Genomic DNA, 17,465 nt, shown 5'->3' with positions numbered 1-17,465 from the left:
CATGGACACACTTTGTCTGACCCTCCAGTTGTGACCCATCTGGCATGGGAGACCCTACTGGAGGCATCTGCCCCCTCCAGCATAGCTTCCAACCTCACCAGGACATGCAAGCTCCTCCCCCACGACAAGGGGGTGCCCATGATATGGCTCTATATGTACCACACACTTAGCTTGTGCTAATGCATTATTTTTATAGCTACCTTTGGAGCACCAAAGATTTAATCTTAACCCAGTAGTTCACAGAAATGCAGAATATTTTGTTTAGCTTTACTCATTTTAGCACCAGATCATAGTTCCAAACAGGGATTAATGTAAAAAAAAAAGTAGTTCTCTCACATAGGTATATCAAGTATTGCAAGAGAGTAATTTAAAAACTTTCATGACAAAGAATAAAAAAATATATGGAAATCTTGTTACCGCATTTAGCTGTCTGAATTGTTTAAAATAAAGACAAATTATTCCTAGTTTTTAATGATGTGTGCTTAAAGATTGTATTAGACATCTCATTCTTGAGGTAATCAGTACTATTATGAATACTGCATCTTCTGTTTTCAGTAACAGCAATATGAAAATTAAACGTTTACACATTATAAACACAGACACAGCCATGTGACCGCATAGCACTGGGAAGATTACCTACTGCTTCCCATTGATTCAGTTCTGGGTTGTATTTCTCAATACTCTGCAGATACGTTCCTTTTGAATAGGAATATCCTCCTGTGACATAGATGCATCCATTCATCACCACTGCTCCACACTCCATCCTTCTCTCCATCATGTGAGCCATTTGCTTCCACTCGTTTTGCTCTGGGTCATAGCAGTCTGTGATCGTAGTCTGTCCACCCACAAAATAAATCTTGTTTTGTAATGTAATCGAACACAATCCATATTCTTCAGGAAAAAAAGAATACAGTGCAACTCAACATTATGATAACTTAAACTGCATCTACATGACAAACATCAGGTGCCACTGAGCTTAGGAGATACAGGAGGATTTTCTGCTACACTTGGTAAGAACAAGATCAAGGCATTACAGAAGATACAAGCATAAGCACCAGTACCTAGTGACAACTGCTTGAAAAATTTACTGTTGCCAAATGTAGAACACAGAGAAAATCCTTTATAATTTAATCTAAATTATTTTTGCCAAATGCTTATGAATAGATTTTATAGACAGTTTATAATTTAAAAGAATGCACATTCAACATTTATATAGTGATTCCTGCAGACCAGATGCTTGAAGAGGGTTTTCCCTTCTCCTCTCAGAGCATGGAAATGGGAAATGGCCCCACTCTGGCCCCTGCTGCTCTATAGGCATTGATTCTTTCATTAAGTACACACCAGAAACTCTTAAGTGGGCTTAAAGGCTCCCAGAAACAGCTAACCAAACCAAAGTCTAAGCTTGTTAAAGAAGTTATTATTTACCTGGATGTGGACTTGTGGTGACTATACTCCACTCATTGCTACCTGAATGGTACCTCTGGATTTTATCATAGGTGCAGCTTCCCCTGTACCCATAGTGGCCTCCGGTTACGTAGATGATTTCATGCAGGACACAGGCAGTGGCATTTCCAACACCTGTACACACACAGTGTGAAAGTCATAACACACATTCAGGATGCACACAGTTACCATGGTCACTCCCATTTCAAGTGTTACTTAATATTTTAGGGTGCAATTATGCTTGCAAGTATTTAACTGAATGTGAAATTAAATAAACTTGCCAGGACACCTTACTTTACCAGTGTAAGTCAAGAGCAAAGAAATAAAAACTGCAGTAACCAATACGTATTGCACATAACAGAGCCACATGGTATTTCACAATTTTTTTATGTAGTAATTAAAGACACAGTGTCACACTGGTTTTGGAATATGGAAGTACTTTCAATATTTCACCAAGTTATAGAGATTTTTAAATGTCACTCATATGGCAAGGACAAAGACAATGGGAGTTGAGATCATTGGGGTATCTTCTCTGGTATTTCAGTTTTTTCCATTGTACTATTAATTATTCTGTCTTATAAACAAGGGCACAAACAGAAAGGAATCATGTTCACACTGTCTCTATGAGAACAAAACAAAATAAAACAAGGGATCTGGCAAGATTAAATGGAACAAAATCACAAAATTAGTGCGTTTTTTGACACACCTGGGAAGTTTCACACAAAAAGCAGGACAAAACAACAGCACAGAATGTGTAACTGCTCGCAGTATTAGCACAGCATTTCTATTTTTCAAGGACATAAAAAGAGAATAGGAGCAATATTTGTGGAAAATAGATGAACAACTAAGAAAGCTGTAGGAGCATGATGTTTTTTCCCTCATAGAGATACCTCAAAAAAATCATGCATGTACAAAAATACTATGGTGCATCAACTGCCAGCAAAAATTTATAATTAATTGTAAATAATTGCATTAGTTTATAAAAATGTTTAATAAAGTAATGCCACTTAGGCTGTGATGCAAATTCATACATTTTAATGGATCGCTATTTTGGCTGCTAGAAACAGGTATTAGTGTTTTTCATTATTCTCACACTATAAGGAACCTGAATAGATAATATACTAAAATATAAAGAAACTCCATGGCACTTAAAAGTGGCAAATGCAAAAGGACAGACATTTGAGGCAGATGACATACAAAAGCTTACCCACCTTTGATCATGTTTGCAATAGGAAGCCATTTCTTTTTTAGAGGATCATAGAACTCAGCTTCTTGCACTGGAGCTCCCTTTCGGTAACCACCCAATGCGTAGATGCAGCCACCCAAGGGAACTGTGCAGTGGTAATACCTTGCACCAAGCATGGGGCAGCCTTCTGTCCACTCATCTCTCTCACTGTTATATACCCAGACGGAGTCAAGGGCTTCAATGCTCTCTGTTCTGTAGCCTCCTGTCACATATATGTCTGGTCCCAAGCTACTGACCCCATAACTCTCTCTGGTGTGATCTGGCATCTCTGTTCCCTGGAGCCACGTGTTGGTTAAAGGATCCCAAACATGCACTTCTGATAAGGGATGCCAATAATAACCTCCAATCACATACATGGCTGCTGTGGGTCTTCTGGAAAGGCCTTTGGGACTGGGGTTCAATGCCTTGTATATGAGTGACCTAATCTTACTGTCATTGAGTCGGCATTTTTTGTGCAGGCTTAAAGCTGACCTCAAATACATGTTATCCAAGTCCACATTGATGCAGCTCAGCAGTTCACAGATATCTTCAATTCTTTCTTCCACATTGTGTGCAACCCACTTAACAACAGCTTCGATGGCCACCTCTTCTTTCCAAACATTGAGATTCTCTCTGGAGAGAATATAAGAGAGCTTCTCTTTGCCAATGTCCAGAAACTCTTCCTGCTTCCACACTTCTTCAAACTGCCATAGCAATATCCTCCTGGACTCCTTCTCTAGCTCCGAGCAATTGTGGTATTCGGCAAAGGAGTGCATCCCTATGCAGTTGTCAGCGTCTAAGTGCCTCACCAGAAACTGCTCACAGGCTTTCTTTACTGACACGAACTGGAGGAGGTCTGCAGCCTGGAGCAGGCTTTGGACATTTCTCTTTGTTATCTGGATCTGTGATGTGTATGCATAATTCACGAGGGCTTCCAGCACGGCGTGGCTGAGCCCGGGAAGTCTGATTTGGTTTTTAGATTTCTCTTTCATATCGGCAGTGAACATGGCTTTGAAATAACTGCTGCAAGCCGCCAAGGCGGCTCTGTGGCAGTGGAAGATGACCCCCGAAGAAGCGCACTGCAGGGTGATGTCGGTGAACAGCCCATCCAGGTAAAAAGCCCGGAACGCCTCCAGGAAATCGGCGGGGTGAGCGGGGTCCTGGTAGAGGTACGCGCACTCCTCCTGCTCGCCCGCGGCCATCGCCCCCGCACGCCGGCGAGCACCGGGCACCGAGCACCGGGCACCGGGCCCCCCGCCGCTTTGTCCGCGCCCGCCCGCCGACCGCAGCGCGGCTCCGCCAAGCCCCGCCAACCCCTCCGCCCCCCGGCCACGGTCCGTTCCGCCTCCGCGCCGCGGTACTTACGCCCGTACGGAAGGCGGCGGCGAGGGGCGCTCCCGGCCCCGCGGCGGCCCCATGACCATCTTCGGCGGAGCGGCGGGGGGCGGCGGGCAGCGGGGCCGGAGCGGCAGCTCCTATTTTGGTGCCCCGGCCGCTTGCCCAGCCCTGCCCGCCCCCGCGGAGCCCTCCGCGCCCCAGCGGGACCCGGCCCCCGCCCCGCGGCAACTCCCGCCCGTGTCGCTGCCCTGGAGCTCCCCGCCCCCGGGGCAGGGGGTCAGGGGCTGACAGCGATGATGACAGAAGGCCTGGCCGCAGATGCAGGGGAAAGCCACCAGCTTGGTGACACTCAGCCTTACAACAAAGCCAGGGCGCTCGGGCTGCCGCTGAGGGTGATCCACGGATCAGCCGTGGATCGGAGCAGCCGTGCTGGGGCGGGCTCCGGGGGCCTCCCCGATCCAGCACTCGAGAAGGGGCGTCCGGACCTCTCCTCGAACACCTGAACCTGGCAGGGTTCAAAGGACAGTCACACTAGGCTGGCAAACTATAAGCAGATAACACAGAAAGAAGGTCAAATTGGCTTTTACCACTTCTGAAAACGTAGATCACCATTGAAATATTTTTCTTCTCTGCTAGCAAAACATTTTCTGCAATGGAGACCTTTAAAAGTGTTTGAAACACAGCATCCTCCGGGTTTAAGCAGCTTTGCTTCCTCCTTCACCTGCAGCAGGGTTTGGATCCCCTGCATCCAGCAGCGCTGCCCTGCCCTGCCAGAGCTCTCCTGGACTGAAAGTACTGGCAGCCACCTACCCTGCCAAAAGGAGGTGGGCATTAGTTATTGTCAGCTAAGTGCCAAAGGAGAAATTAGGAAAACTCTTGCTCTACACAGATTAAAAATAATTTTTCTTTTTTTCCATGGTGCCCATCAGAAGCATGAACTAAAGGTGGAATCTGAACTGGAAAGTGTACACAGACATGTGTATCCATCCTTCCTCACATGCTAACTATGCAACAGGACTCAAGCTTGCCCTTGGCCTTTACATAGTAACATGAGACAGAAATAAGCTGGTCCAAGCAAAAAACAGCAAACCGTTTACACATCTTTGCCTTCGGTTTTTCAGCCACTCTTTGATAAGTTGTTAACCTATGAATGTGGAGTTTTGTGGTATAACCCAGGAATCAGCAGTAGCCCTGTACCTCTGACCTGGGCCAGTCCCCCAGCTACATAACTCACTCCCTCTCTTTCTCTGGAACATTCCCTTGTATGGGCCTGAGTCTGTTTATATATCCCCATGCCAACAGCTTTGTTTTGCTGTGGTTTTGCACTTTTCCATTTCATCAGCCTCCTATGGACAAGCAGAAACTTCTCCCAAGTCTTGGCCATCCTACTAGCACACAACACTAAGGCCAAGTACTCTTCATGGTAGCTCGTGTACAATAGCAGTACCATACAGAAAATTTCCCCCATACATACACCTTCATGCATTTATTTTCATAACATCTTTATCTAAGTCATCTCCTTCCCAGAGAGCATGTTGACTTCAACTACCAGCAGCTCTGGAGGCCAGCAGCACCAAGTACTAAATGTGTGTCCCCTTCAAGGACCTTCTCCCTTTCTCTTTTGGCTGGGTAAACAAACAAACAAACAAACAAAAACCAAAAACCCAAACAGCTTCACCCTTTAGAGATACTTATCTTCCTTCCCTTATACCCCAATGTGGAAAAAATTGGAAAACATGCTGCTTCAGAAAAGTTCTCTTTTATCAAAAAGAAAAAAACAAACCCAAGACCTCATATTAGAATGGAAGGATTTCTTCTGTCTCCAATGTGCACCTTGTCTAGCAAATAGCATCAGCTCTATCATCTTCTTGAAGTGATTAGATCGTAATTGCTAATATTTCAAATAGTCTACTTTGCTTAATCTACTCTCAACTCTCACTTCAGTGCTTTCATCAAAACCACAAAAAAACCACACCCTTTTGAGCATGAAGATAGATTTCTCACTCTCACAGCAAGCTAAAAGGTAGGTTCCTTAAGGATAAAATAACATAGTTAATATAATAAAAAAAAAGCAAACCAAACAAACAAAAAACTCCCCAGAACAAATAATTATTTATATACTATTTTTTCCTTTGTTTATAGGTAAGCAGTAACTGAGATCTGTGGAAAAACTGCAAGGAAGCTGCCTTCACAATTAAGTTCTGATAAGCTAAGAGACCAGCACAGAATCTGGAACATTCAGCAGCACATATAGAATGAAGAAGACAAAAATCTTAAAGAAAAAAAAAACAACCTTACAAAATTACACTATGCAACAGCCATTACCATTCCTTCGTATGAGCTGTAAATCAGACAACTTAAAACTGTCACAACCTGAGACCAAGCAGTTCTTCAAATGCTGTCTTCATACCCTTGCATGAGACAATAGGGTAAGATCTCCCATACAGACATTTCAAGCATTTATCAAATATCCATCTTTAAAGCAGTGCTCCTAAGAACCTGAGTATATTTTTCCGGACATCTTTAGGTAACAGACTGCTCAAAGACTTCTACAATTTATTCAGATAGGTAAATAGCTAACGCCAGGACCATTTACAAGGAAGTAAACAAAGGAAATCTTAATTTATATACATTATCAGCCTGAAAAAAGGCAGGACTACTTGTAAAACTCTTACAGCTGAGAAAAAGAAGGTAGTGGCATCATCAAATGTTGGCAAGAAAATGAGAACAATGCTGCACAGAAAACAGGAAGACGGCTACAGCACTTGTGGGCTGCTGAACTATACCTCAGACTTTTGTAACCAGTTGGACTAACTTTTCAAGTTATTGAGGCACTTGAAAGCTAAAACAGACATCAGCTCAATAGCCTTTAGTGGCACTCCAAGAAGGAAAAGATTTGGCATGAAAATACATTATTTAATGAGATCTGTTTTTAATATGTCTATATGCACAGCACAACTCTCAGGGCTCATCTCACTTTGAGTGGTAAAGACTGCATGTTCACTAAAAATTCCTTGAACTACTGAAAGACAGAACACTTCTGCTAAAAAGTAGCAGTTCCCTTCCAGCCTCAAGAAATGTATGGATGAGACGGAGTAAGAAGCATCACTGTCAACATGATTTTATACATACAGACCATTCTATGGGCCTGTGCATTGCAGCAGAAGCCCAGCAAGGAAAAGCACCAGGCTGACTGAGAGCTGTCAGCATGGAAGATCAAACCATGATCAAACCATGTTATCTCTAGACACCATGGCAGCAGCACTCTGTCAGGGCAGTAGTCAAGAAAATGGGCAAGTGACTTTTCTTTAAACAGAACAGCAAGATCCTTACTGCTCTCCAGAAAATAAGAGATCTGATTGACAAAATAAATCAAGGTGTTCTCAAAAGGTTGATACTTAAACTTGTGTTCACTCACCCCATGCCCTTACAAGAAAGTGCCTGAATACATTACACAGCAGAATACATTACACAAATCAGGTGTGTTGCTTCTGTCACTGGCAGTAACTTTTATTGTCTTTACAATACAAGATAATACAAACTATTAAAAAGTTATTTGGTAAAATATTTCATATATTCATTCATACTGAAAATATAAATGCATCTTGACATCAAACAAGATCACTAGCATACCAAATAATTTTTAAAATTTTTATTTATCCTGACCTAAGAGGTAAAAATGCCAACAGTTCCAGAAGCATGCTCCTAGTACCTAATGTAGAATTTCATTCTTTTGTATTCTAATCCTGCTCCTTCCTCTAAGCATGTGGAACAGAAGTCAGTAAAGGCTGGGAAGGGAGGAGGGAGACTTAAGAATAAAGGCACTGTCTCTTACAGTCCCACTTATGTTGGAATGTGTACTATGCTGGTAACTTCACTTTCGAACACAAATAGTTCAAGATTGTGTTTAAAAAACATAAGTTCATAAAACAGCCCAATTTTACAATTTTGCACTTTTATACGCACTGAGTTATTCTCTCCCAGGAAGATAAAATATATTAGTTTCCTTTTATCATTTGTATTATTTCTTTATAAGCACTTTTAGATAAGACATAATGTCAATAGCAGATGACCAGACCAGAACAGAACACTCCACAGGACAGAGCTCTTGGGCCAGCTGAGAAATTTTCTTCTCCAAGGTGTATCCCTTCCTGGGCATAGCGATATCACCCTTCTTCAAAAACATTACTGGACATAAGTCATTCCCACCATCACCTATATATACAATTTGTGCGTAACTTACTCCCTGCTCTAACTGTTTTTCTAGAAATTCTTTTAAAACTTTCCTTTTGCAAAGGTTTTTAGGGCACTCTGCACAGTGGTGAGCATGGAAGTTCTGTACAGTAAGATAGCCAGTACTGCTGAATGCTGCAGGGTTTGTAAACACTTCATCAAACACCTTGTGGAAGTCAGCAGCTTTCAAAATCCAGTCAATAAATACTGTATTAGAATCTGAAACAATTATGCAGTCAAACAACTCTTTGTTCTCACCAATAAAACCCAGCAGATCTACCATTCCCACAGTGAAAGGAATTGTTGTCATAGTTTTTTTCATCTCATCTTCTTTGACACCATTGTCTCCCAAGTAGACAAAGACTCTGCCCATGTAGTCTGTCCAGTGCCCTGGTTGGTAGGAGTTCCTTAATCCATTAGGAAGTTTTTTCTCAGGAGCACATTTCACAATCCAGGTATCACTATTTCCATCTATGATTGTATGGTCAAAATCAAAAACCAACAGCAATTTCATAGCTGTCAGAAACTAGTTTTCAACACAAGCAAACAAAACCAGAATCCTTTATGTATACAAGACTAATGAATTCCTACCCTGATCTTGTGTTCAGGAGAGAAAACTTCTGCAGGAAAAGGAAGCATTAGGACAAATATCTAAACCAAGTAAACTGTTTATGGCCATTACTACTATGGGAAGTTGTGCTGAAGCTAAAAAAAACCCCACATCATTCTGCAAAGGTCAAAGTTCTAGTTCAGTATCACACCTTTGTTTAAAATAGACAATGTGAAACTACCTAAACTGATGCTGCACACTTACTGATACTTGATACCAGAATCAGTCTTCCAGTACCCATGCATCATCAGTATGACCAAAGGTTCTAAAAGTCTCCTTTATCACCTGCCAGTGCAACCAAACTGGGGTTGTCCTGACAAACCACCGTAAGAGGTATTTCAAAAGGAAACTGCTACTGAAGAGCTGGAGCCAGTCTTTTTAACACGGACACACCAAGCCAACAAAAAGAAATATTGCCATTTGCGGATCTGAAAAAAACCAAACATAAATAAAAACTCGGTCTTCTTGCTGTACTCCTGCAGGTTCGGTACCTGCAGCGCACCTCTGGCCTACGGAAATCCCTGGAATTCCGAATCACCTCATCTGGGAGCTGACGCCGTCTCTTCACGGAGACGTCCTCACACACGAGCACCGCCGTTCCCTCAGTCCCGGGAGGTCCGCAGGCCGCGCAGCCACGGCGCAGCCCCCCTGACAACCTCCGCCGCCTCCCGCCGGGGGCTCAGCCACCGCGCCGCGGGGAGAGCAGAGCTGCCGGCCCGGCGGCGGCACCGGAGACTCAGGCGGAGCCGGTGGAGCCGGGGGAAACCGGGAGACCGCAACGCGAGGGCACGGGGATCTCGGCAGCGGGCCGAAAGTCCGTGAGGGAAGGGGTCGGAGCGGAACCGAGCAGACCCAAACACGGCCGGACCGATGCCCACCCCTCCTCAAGCCCCTCCGCGCCCTTCCGGCTCCCGCCGCTCGCCACGTGACTCCAGGACGCGCCGTCACGTGACTCCCCCCCCGCCGGGTTGCCCGGCAGCGGCGCGCGTACACAACCCCGGTGTGCCGGGGCCATGGCTGCGGGCAGGCCCGGGGGGCCCCGCCGGAGAGGGCAGCAGCTCGGACGTGAGTAGGGCGGCCCCGAGGAGGGCACCGGGACACGGGGTGGCAGCGCCTGGCTGTATCCGCACCGCCTCCATGCACAGGGCTCCGGGAGGCTGTAGGAGCTGTTCCTCGTCACATGTTCTTAGCAGCTTCAGTCTGTGCCCAAACAGCTGCCTCAACCAGCCAGTGGAATGGCTTTCCCAATATTCCTTCTCCCCTTTTGGGAATGCTCCCTGGTCCCTGCTGATCTCAGAATCATGCCCAAGCACTGCCTGGAAAGTGTCCCCACAAGCCAAATCTGGGCACACACAAGCAGGCAAGAACATACAAGCCATACAAGACATACAAGCCACTAAGTCAGATACAGCCCAAGTGCGTGCACCAGCCACAGTTATAGATCTTAGCTCTGAGTAGCTAATATTAAGAATAGTGGTTATGTTACTATGTAAAAATTAAAATCCTAATATAGGTTTGAATACAGGATTTTCTGATATCAAATAACTTCAGTATCTCTTCTTCCCTCTGCATAGCACCACATCATTTGGAAGAAAGCAACGTTCTAGATGGGTATTTTCTTCCAATTGAAGTTGATCTTAATCAGGTAATTGTATTGCCAAAAGCAGAATGGGAAAGGATTCAGGACAGTCTTGACAGCAGAAGTAGAGAAGCAGCACGCGTCCTCGCTGAGCAGAAAGAACGGGAAGAGATGCGCTTACGCTCCAAAGCTGCTGTGAAAGACTGGCCCAATACCATCACTGTGAGTACAGGATAGGTGTGTGAACTGAGCAATTCATTCCTATACATATGCAAAACCACTGCATTTCTAGCTGTACTCCCTTTCTTTAACACTTGTTTTCAAATATGTATTTTTAGCTAAACTCCATTTAAGTAATTTAACATCTAATATAAACTTTTTTTTTTTTTAATTAAAGCTAAAACACAAAATTTAAAAAAAACAGCAAACATTGAGCACATCACCTTCAGATCTATGTCTTTAATCTTTGTGCCTTAGATGAGTTTTCCAATTTTGTCTGCATTGTAGAACCTGGTACAACAGAAGCTTAAAGCCAAACAGTTACGTGAAGAAAAGGAAGAGGAAAAAAGGAAGTTACTTGATTTGGAAGAAGCACAGTTCCAAGCAGGAAAACGGAAGGAGGTTCTTGATCGTGCGAAAACCTACCTATTCCATCAGAATGACAGAGTGAAAGCATTCCATGTTTGTTGACAACTTAAATTTTTAAAATTCAAATTGTACTGAATTTCTTTAAATACTTCTGAGCATGCAAATTAATTTAAATGTTATCTTGCAGAATGCATTTCTACTTTCTGAGGTCCTAAGAGAAAGAGATGCTCAAGTTGAATTGAAAAAGTTAAAGTCAGATGTTAACAAAAAGAAGAATAAAGAAATAGAACATAAAGATACAGAAGCTATTTCCAGGGAAAAAGAAAAGGCACATCAACATTATCTGAATCAACAGGCACTGCGCAGATATCAACTAGAACAGTAAGCAATAATTAACCAAAAGTAATCCTACTTTATTATGCATTTAAACTTTCTTCTTACAAATACATTCTATAATGTTTTTACAGAATTTTACTAACAATTTGATTCACAAGTATGGTGCTTAAAAAGAAAAATTCACAGTACCACAGAAGACCTTGCACAAAAGGGAAAAGCCATGATTTGCAATGACTTTTATTTGCCAACAGTCTGCATGTAAAATTGCCTCTGGTAGGCATCAATTTTTAGTCAAATCACTATTCAAAAGTTGTTACTGAAAATATATTTTAACTCAGTTTTGTTCCCAGAAACAGAAAAGGTTAAAACAGGTTTTCCAATTGCTCATTATTTGATTCCAGAGAATGCATCACGAGAATGCATCACTGCCACCTCCATTCCTTCTCTCAGCTCTCACAGAAACCTTATGAGGGGTTTCCAGTGGTATTGATAGGATTGGCTCTGGTGGTCTGATAGAAGAAATCAAATCTTCTGGAGCAGAGGAAGGGTTCAAAGTCTGGTCTGACATATTTCAGGGGTCACACATATGCCCTTATTGAACTCAGGACAGAGTCTACCAGTTTACACTGTTGCCTGCATGCACAGAAAGGAGAAGCACAGATATGGTGGGGAAATTCTGTTCACTGAGAATGCTGTAGAGATGGACCAAAATGTTGAATGCAATGGTGCTTACAGGTCGTCCAGATTAAACTTGTTACCACAGATCTCTTTGTTACTTCATGCAATCCCTAGCCCATTTGTTTAACTCCTTTTCTTGATTCAGAATAAAGGAGCATGAGCATCAGGCAGATCTGGCCAAGCAAGAAGACAAAAGAGAAGGGGAACAAATACAGAGATTGTACCAGTTGTACCAAAAGGAAATTCAGAGAAAAATGGAAAAGAAAAAGGAGGCAAAAGTTGAACACCAGAGGCTGCATCATGTAAGTAACAGGAAAGCAGAGAGTTCAAAATGCTTTTTCACCTTAGCTGCCTGGAATGAAAAGCTGGATATAGCATTTGTATATCCAAATGGGCCTACTGGCAACAGGAGGTTACTGACAGCTTCAGTAACATTGGATTATATGCCTACCTTCCAGTTGCAGACCATGTCCTTCCTCTGTGCTTTTGCCTCTTGGAGGCAGATGCCTTCTCTTGTCTGAAGGGACACAGGCACTTGATGCTTTGACTGGTCTATGATTAAAAAGTCTGCTGTAGAGATCAGGGAATATTCTCTCCTAAGAACTGGAATTAAGTTCCACATACCTGTTGGTTTAAGCCCATTTTAATTTGCTAGCCTGAGACATAACAGTATCTTTTTAACTTGGCTTTCCCCTTATGATTGGAGAGGTTTAGAAATGTAGTCAAGACCTGCTGCCTTTTCTCTTCATCTTTAAAGGCATCTTGCTAAATGCAAACTAGAAATGCCTCATAACAGTTCTGGCCAGCATGCAAAAGACAGTTGGCAGTTTACATAAAATTACAGAAAGTTGCTCTTCCACTATGACTTGGATTAAGCTCTCAGACTGGGGTAGTTTTGGATGATGTGGTCCAGAAGCAGCACAGCCTGCGAAAGCATTGGCGGGGACTGACTAGTCCCATTCTTCTCAATGTCCTCCTCTCCCACCCGTGTGAGTTAGAGCCAGGGATAATGCTCACTGCCTTGCAAAGCAATTTGTCTTGCTAGAGAAGCATCTGGTTGATGCTCAGTTCCCTGTCTCCTTCCTTATATTTACTATCTCCTCTTCATGCATGTTTGAACAGGGAGACAGAAGTAAGTCAAAGTACTGAGAATCCCTTTGCTCTCTTCTCTCTGATGGAAACACAAAGTGATTCTTTTAAGTTGCTACCCCAGGCCCAGATTTCCTAAACTTCATTTGCTGTATCAGGACCATTTTGTCCACACAGGAGCACTTAGCTAACCAGAAAATACTCAAAGCCATAGAGGAACAAAAGCAAATGGAAGAAGATGATCGGATCAACGCTTATTTTAAAGCAAAGGAAAGCATTGCCAAGATGGTAAAAGAGAAAGAAGCCGAAATGCGTAGGTAGGTACACAGCTAGAATATAAACTCTAAATAAACTAAAAAATATTCTGTAGTCATTTTCAGATCATTTAGACTGATGATGTAACACAAGCCATAGTTATTCTAAAAATGAAATTGTACTTACAGGGAGTAGGGAATTCAGGAGAAAAAGGAAAAACTTTCACAGGTTCCTTAGTAATAGGTGTGGGGTGGGAGGAAGAGATCTCTTTGCCTTTCAAGGTGCAAATACTGACAGAGGAGCAAAGCTCCACATTACTGTGTTGAAAACAGTGATTTTCCACGTCCTGCCAAGCCTCCATCTCCTCAAAAATTAGACAATTAAAATGCTTCACAAAAGTATTTTTTTGGCATTTGCTGTATTTCCCTGAGTCTGATCAAGAAAAATAATTTGACTTCTAAACCGAACACCTGCGTTATATCAGGTTATTATTAGGGGAAGGTGTTATCAGTTTAACATTGAGGGTATTGCATGATGATACCATGGGTCCAGTCTAAGAGTTTCCTTCCTGCTTCTGGCCAATACTCCCAACACTCTTCTACCCTGATGGCAAAATGCTACGTAGACTCCCCCCTCCCCAGAGGATCCAGCTCATTATTGCAACAGAAAGCTAGTGTTACAACAATACAGAAAGCATGTATTTGCTAAATCAGGTAATTAAAGAAATAAATAAAACAGGAGGAACACCAGGAGATCAAAGAGTTGGGTGAGTGGGCTACTCCGTGTGGCAAGAGAATACTAGAAGCAGGATTGCTGAGTTTGGTACCAGTAATGCTTCATGTAGAGCCAGGCGTGTACCCTGGTTTGTTATGGTAGCTCATGTTCCTCTGCAGAGTACGGCAGGAACGTCAGGACAAAATGGTTAACCAGTTAGCTGCACAAATGAATGAGGTATTAAAGAAGGAAGATGACAGTTTTGCTAAAGATGTTGCAAAAAAAGAAGCTGAAGAAATAAAAAAACGCGAAGAGAAAGAAGCAAAAGAAAAAGCAGCCATTGAATCTATTGCTGAATACAGAGCCACTGTGGTAAGAAACCTAGCCTGTTCTTATTCCTGCTTACTCCAGATGAAAAGCCTGGCCCAGATCCACAGGTGATGGCTCTGGTGCCTTAGGTGGGCATGCTTCATCAGGCCTACTGACACCTTTCCTGGGGTCTTTTCTCCCACTCCCACTTCCGTGTTGGGGACACATCTGCCAGGGCTGCTGAATACCCTGGGCCTGGACACTGGCCACCCACAATGACCGTGCTTATCAGAGCACTGATACAGGGATGCTTCTGATGGGAGACAGGACTTCCAAGCTAGCAGGTTATCTCCTTTGCCAACTTTTTGTGTGTTTTGTGAAATACAGATGAAGAGGAAAGAGGAAAAGGAGAGAGAGGAAAAAGCAGAGGGTAAAAAAGAACGTGATGAGATAACGGAAAAGTACCGCATCTACCTGGAAAAGGAAAAAGCCAAGAAACAAAAACAACACAACGCAAGCATGGAAGTGCAGGAAATTCTGATCCAGCAAATGGTAAATAGAACCTGTCAACCCCTTCAGAAATATGCATCTAAACCAACAGCCCTAACTCCTGCCTGACAGGAGGGAAGGGGTTTGCTGTGTTTTGTTTGAGGTTTTTAGTTTGATTTTGGGTTTTGTTCTTTTTTTTGTTTTGTTTTTTTTAATTATATATGCTCTGCATATGCTGGTGTTAGAGACTGGTCTTCTCTTAGGGCAGTGCTGGAAATCAAGGGCGGTTTGCAATGACAAATCAGATCCTGTTCTGTGTCATTACGTAACACTGCTGCCCTCTGGGGAGGTTACCCAATAGCAGCATCCGATGCTGATCTTCACTCAGATATTTAATGTTCTGTTTTGTGGAAGGTACAGCAGGGGAGAGAAGGGGGGAGGATGGTATTTGCCAAGTATCCCTAGCATCACTGCAGATCTCCTGTAAACTTGTACCCTCTCTAAGCTTTAGGGGACAGCTATTTTGTGAAAGAAATACTAAGCTTTGTTATTCCCTTTCTTCATCAGGCTGAAAAGCAGGCCAAAAAACAGCAGGAAAAACAAGCAGACTTGGACTACGAAACTCAGAGAGAGGCTATTGCACTCTGTAAGGAGCGTGAATTTCAAAGCTATGCAAAGGAAGTTATTGAATCAGAGTCCAAGGCTACACATCATCTTTATCCTCTTCTCAAAGCATCCAAAATGGAAGAGGACTAGGACACAGCCATTTTCCAGAGGAAGACAAAGATTAAACACTAGTTTTCAAGCACAAAATGGTGCTGGGAATCAGTTACCCTGCTGTAGCTGCACTACTGCTCAAGAAGTTAGACACATGAAATAGTACTGAGACTATCATGAAAGAGAAGGCAGGAATAGTTTTCACGTAGTACAAAAAAAATTTCTTTGAACCTTATGGGCAGAATTAAACTGTAAATTATCTGTATGAAATATATGCCATGAATCTGGAAGTCTGTTTGAAAAAAAAATATTTCCAGAGAACTGCTTATATTCTGAAAAATACCCAGCTTGTATTTCATGAAAGTTATTCAACTTGAGACAGGAATGCATGATACATAATTGACCACTGATACATAATTGACCATTCCATCCAAAAACTATTACTGCTACATTTTTTTATTCATTATTGTAAAAATCCACAGTCCCAGAATTTTCAGAGCTAGAATATGAATTCCCAGAGCAAAAGGGTCACATTTTTCACTAGCCCACTTCCAGTTAAGTATTTCCAATAACAGAAATAAAACAACTTTATAGAATCTACAGAGGAAGAAAAAAAAATAATAAATGTGAAAATTAGAAGTTATGCTACTGCAGTTCTTACAGCATTTTGCAACTACCTCTGTAAAACAAATGTTGTGCTATAAATTAATTATAATATACAAAAATATGAGTGTGATTTGATGACAGCCCTTATAAGGCCACCTAGAAGGCAAATAGGTCCCAGTATAGCTCTAAATAGCTACTAAAAAAAAGAGTGTGTCAACTGGAAGAATATAGTTGGACTGTTCTTTCAAAAATGACAATGACTCAATCTGTAGTAAACAGATCTGGATCTGAAACTGTTTCTTGGGATTCTTCAGGTGACTCCCTACGCCCATGTCACATGTGTCTCACTCCTTAAGCCTGGTTTCTTTGCTGAAATTTTGCCATCATGTTTCTGTCTTAGACAGGCTCAGGGTTTCCTATGACTTCCTCCACCTGTCTAACCAGGTCTAACCAGGGTACCTGCCTCTTCTAAGGTCTACTGGTCCAACAGAATTGAAGGTTTGTTTTGTTGCACACAACCATCTGTTGTGGCCCCAGAGCTGCCCATCTCTCTTGGCCAAACCAGAAAATGACACTAGTTCTAGGGAAAAGAAAGAAAAGGAGAGTTTTCAAGTTTCTGAGCCTGGCCTCCCATAGCAACAGCCTTTGAAGAGAGTGCTGGGCTTTGAGCAAGATGTGCGTCTTCCCCGGAGGCGAGGTCCCTCCTGCAGCCTGAGGGTTCTATCTTCCCTGCAGTGTAGAAGAGCTAGGTGCAGGAGGGATGCAGGAGGGATGCCTTCCCGAACACAGCAACCACATCCTCAGGGAGTCTCTTCTAGGCCGAGCAAGGGATGAACTTTTGGAAAGAGAGGGAGAGCCGACCTCCTCCCTTACCCAGCTCTCAGGACCCTCCTCCAGGAAAACAGCGCCCAGGGGGTCACTTTTTCATGCCGGGTGATGGATAAAGGCGCATTGCCAACTCCGGCAGCCAAAGGCCAAGCGGCATGCGGGGTCCATGTGAGACCCTCAGAGCCGGGCCGAGCCCTGAGACCGCCCCACAGGCCGCGCCGAGCGGGGACAAACCAGCGGCAAGAAAAAACACCGAGCTCGGAGCAGAGAGAGGCAGAGGAGAGCGTCACGGCCTCTCACCGGGAACGGGATCGCTACGCGGGAACAGGCGTTTCAAGAACCGGACGGGGAGGACGGGGTTCCCGCAATCCCGGGGCTCCACAGTGACCGCCGCTGCTCGGCCCTGCGCTGCAGTCCGGCCCGCCTGG

General features: G+C 43.4%; 3 protein-coding genes across 3 annotated transcripts; 1 reads left to right on the top strand and 2 right to left on the bottom strand.

Annotated features, from left to right (window-relative positions):
- Positions 1–555: 555 nt before the first annotated feature.
- On the bottom strand, positions 556–3,909 carry KLHL23 (kelch like family member 23). The gene is made up of 3 exons (XM_008505126.2): positions 2,655–3,909; positions 1,426–1,578; positions 556–891 (listed from the first exon to the last, which is right to left on the bottom strand). The coding sequence occupies exons 1-3, from the start codon at positions 3,868–3,870 to the stop codon at positions 581–583; spliced, it is 1,680 nt and encodes a 559-aa protein (XP_008503348.1). The 5' UTR covers positions 3,871–3,909; the 3' UTR covers positions 556–580.
- A 3,664-nt stretch (positions 3,910–7,573) lies between these two features.
- PHOSPHO2 (phosphatase, orphan 2) lies at positions 7,574–9,723 on the bottom strand. Its single transcript, XM_030454336.1, has 2 exons — positions 9,388–9,723; positions 7,574–9,277 (listed from the first exon to the last, which is right to left on the bottom strand). The coding sequence occupies exon 2, from the start codon at positions 8,751–8,753 to the stop codon at positions 8,028–8,030; it is 726 nt and encodes a 241-aa protein (XP_030310196.1). The 5' UTR covers positions 8,754–9,277; positions 9,388–9,723; the 3' UTR covers positions 7,574–8,027.
- Positions 9,724–10,599: 876 nt separating this feature from the next.
- On the top strand, positions 10,600–15,642 carry CCDC173 (coiled-coil domain containing 173). The gene is made up of 8 exons (XM_030454586.1): positions 10,600–10,650; positions 10,936–11,109; positions 11,204–11,397; positions 12,176–12,332; positions 13,297–13,436; positions 14,268–14,460; positions 14,785–14,949; positions 15,454–15,642. The coding sequence occupies exons 1-8, from the start codon at positions 10,600–10,602 to the stop codon at positions 15,640–15,642; spliced, it is 1,263 nt and encodes a 420-aa protein (XP_030310446.1).
- Positions 15,643–17,465: the final 1,823 nt, after the last annotated feature.

The sequence above is a fragment of the Calypte anna genome, chromosome 7 (assembly GCF_003957555.1).
Source record: "Calypte anna isolate BGI_N300 chromosome 7, bCalAnn1_v1.p, whole genome shotgun sequence".
NCBI classification, from domain to species: domain Eukaryota; kingdom Metazoa; phylum Chordata; class Aves; order Apodiformes; family Trochilidae; genus Calypte; species Calypte anna.
This window is presented reverse-complemented; position numbering and strand designations above follow the sequence as displayed.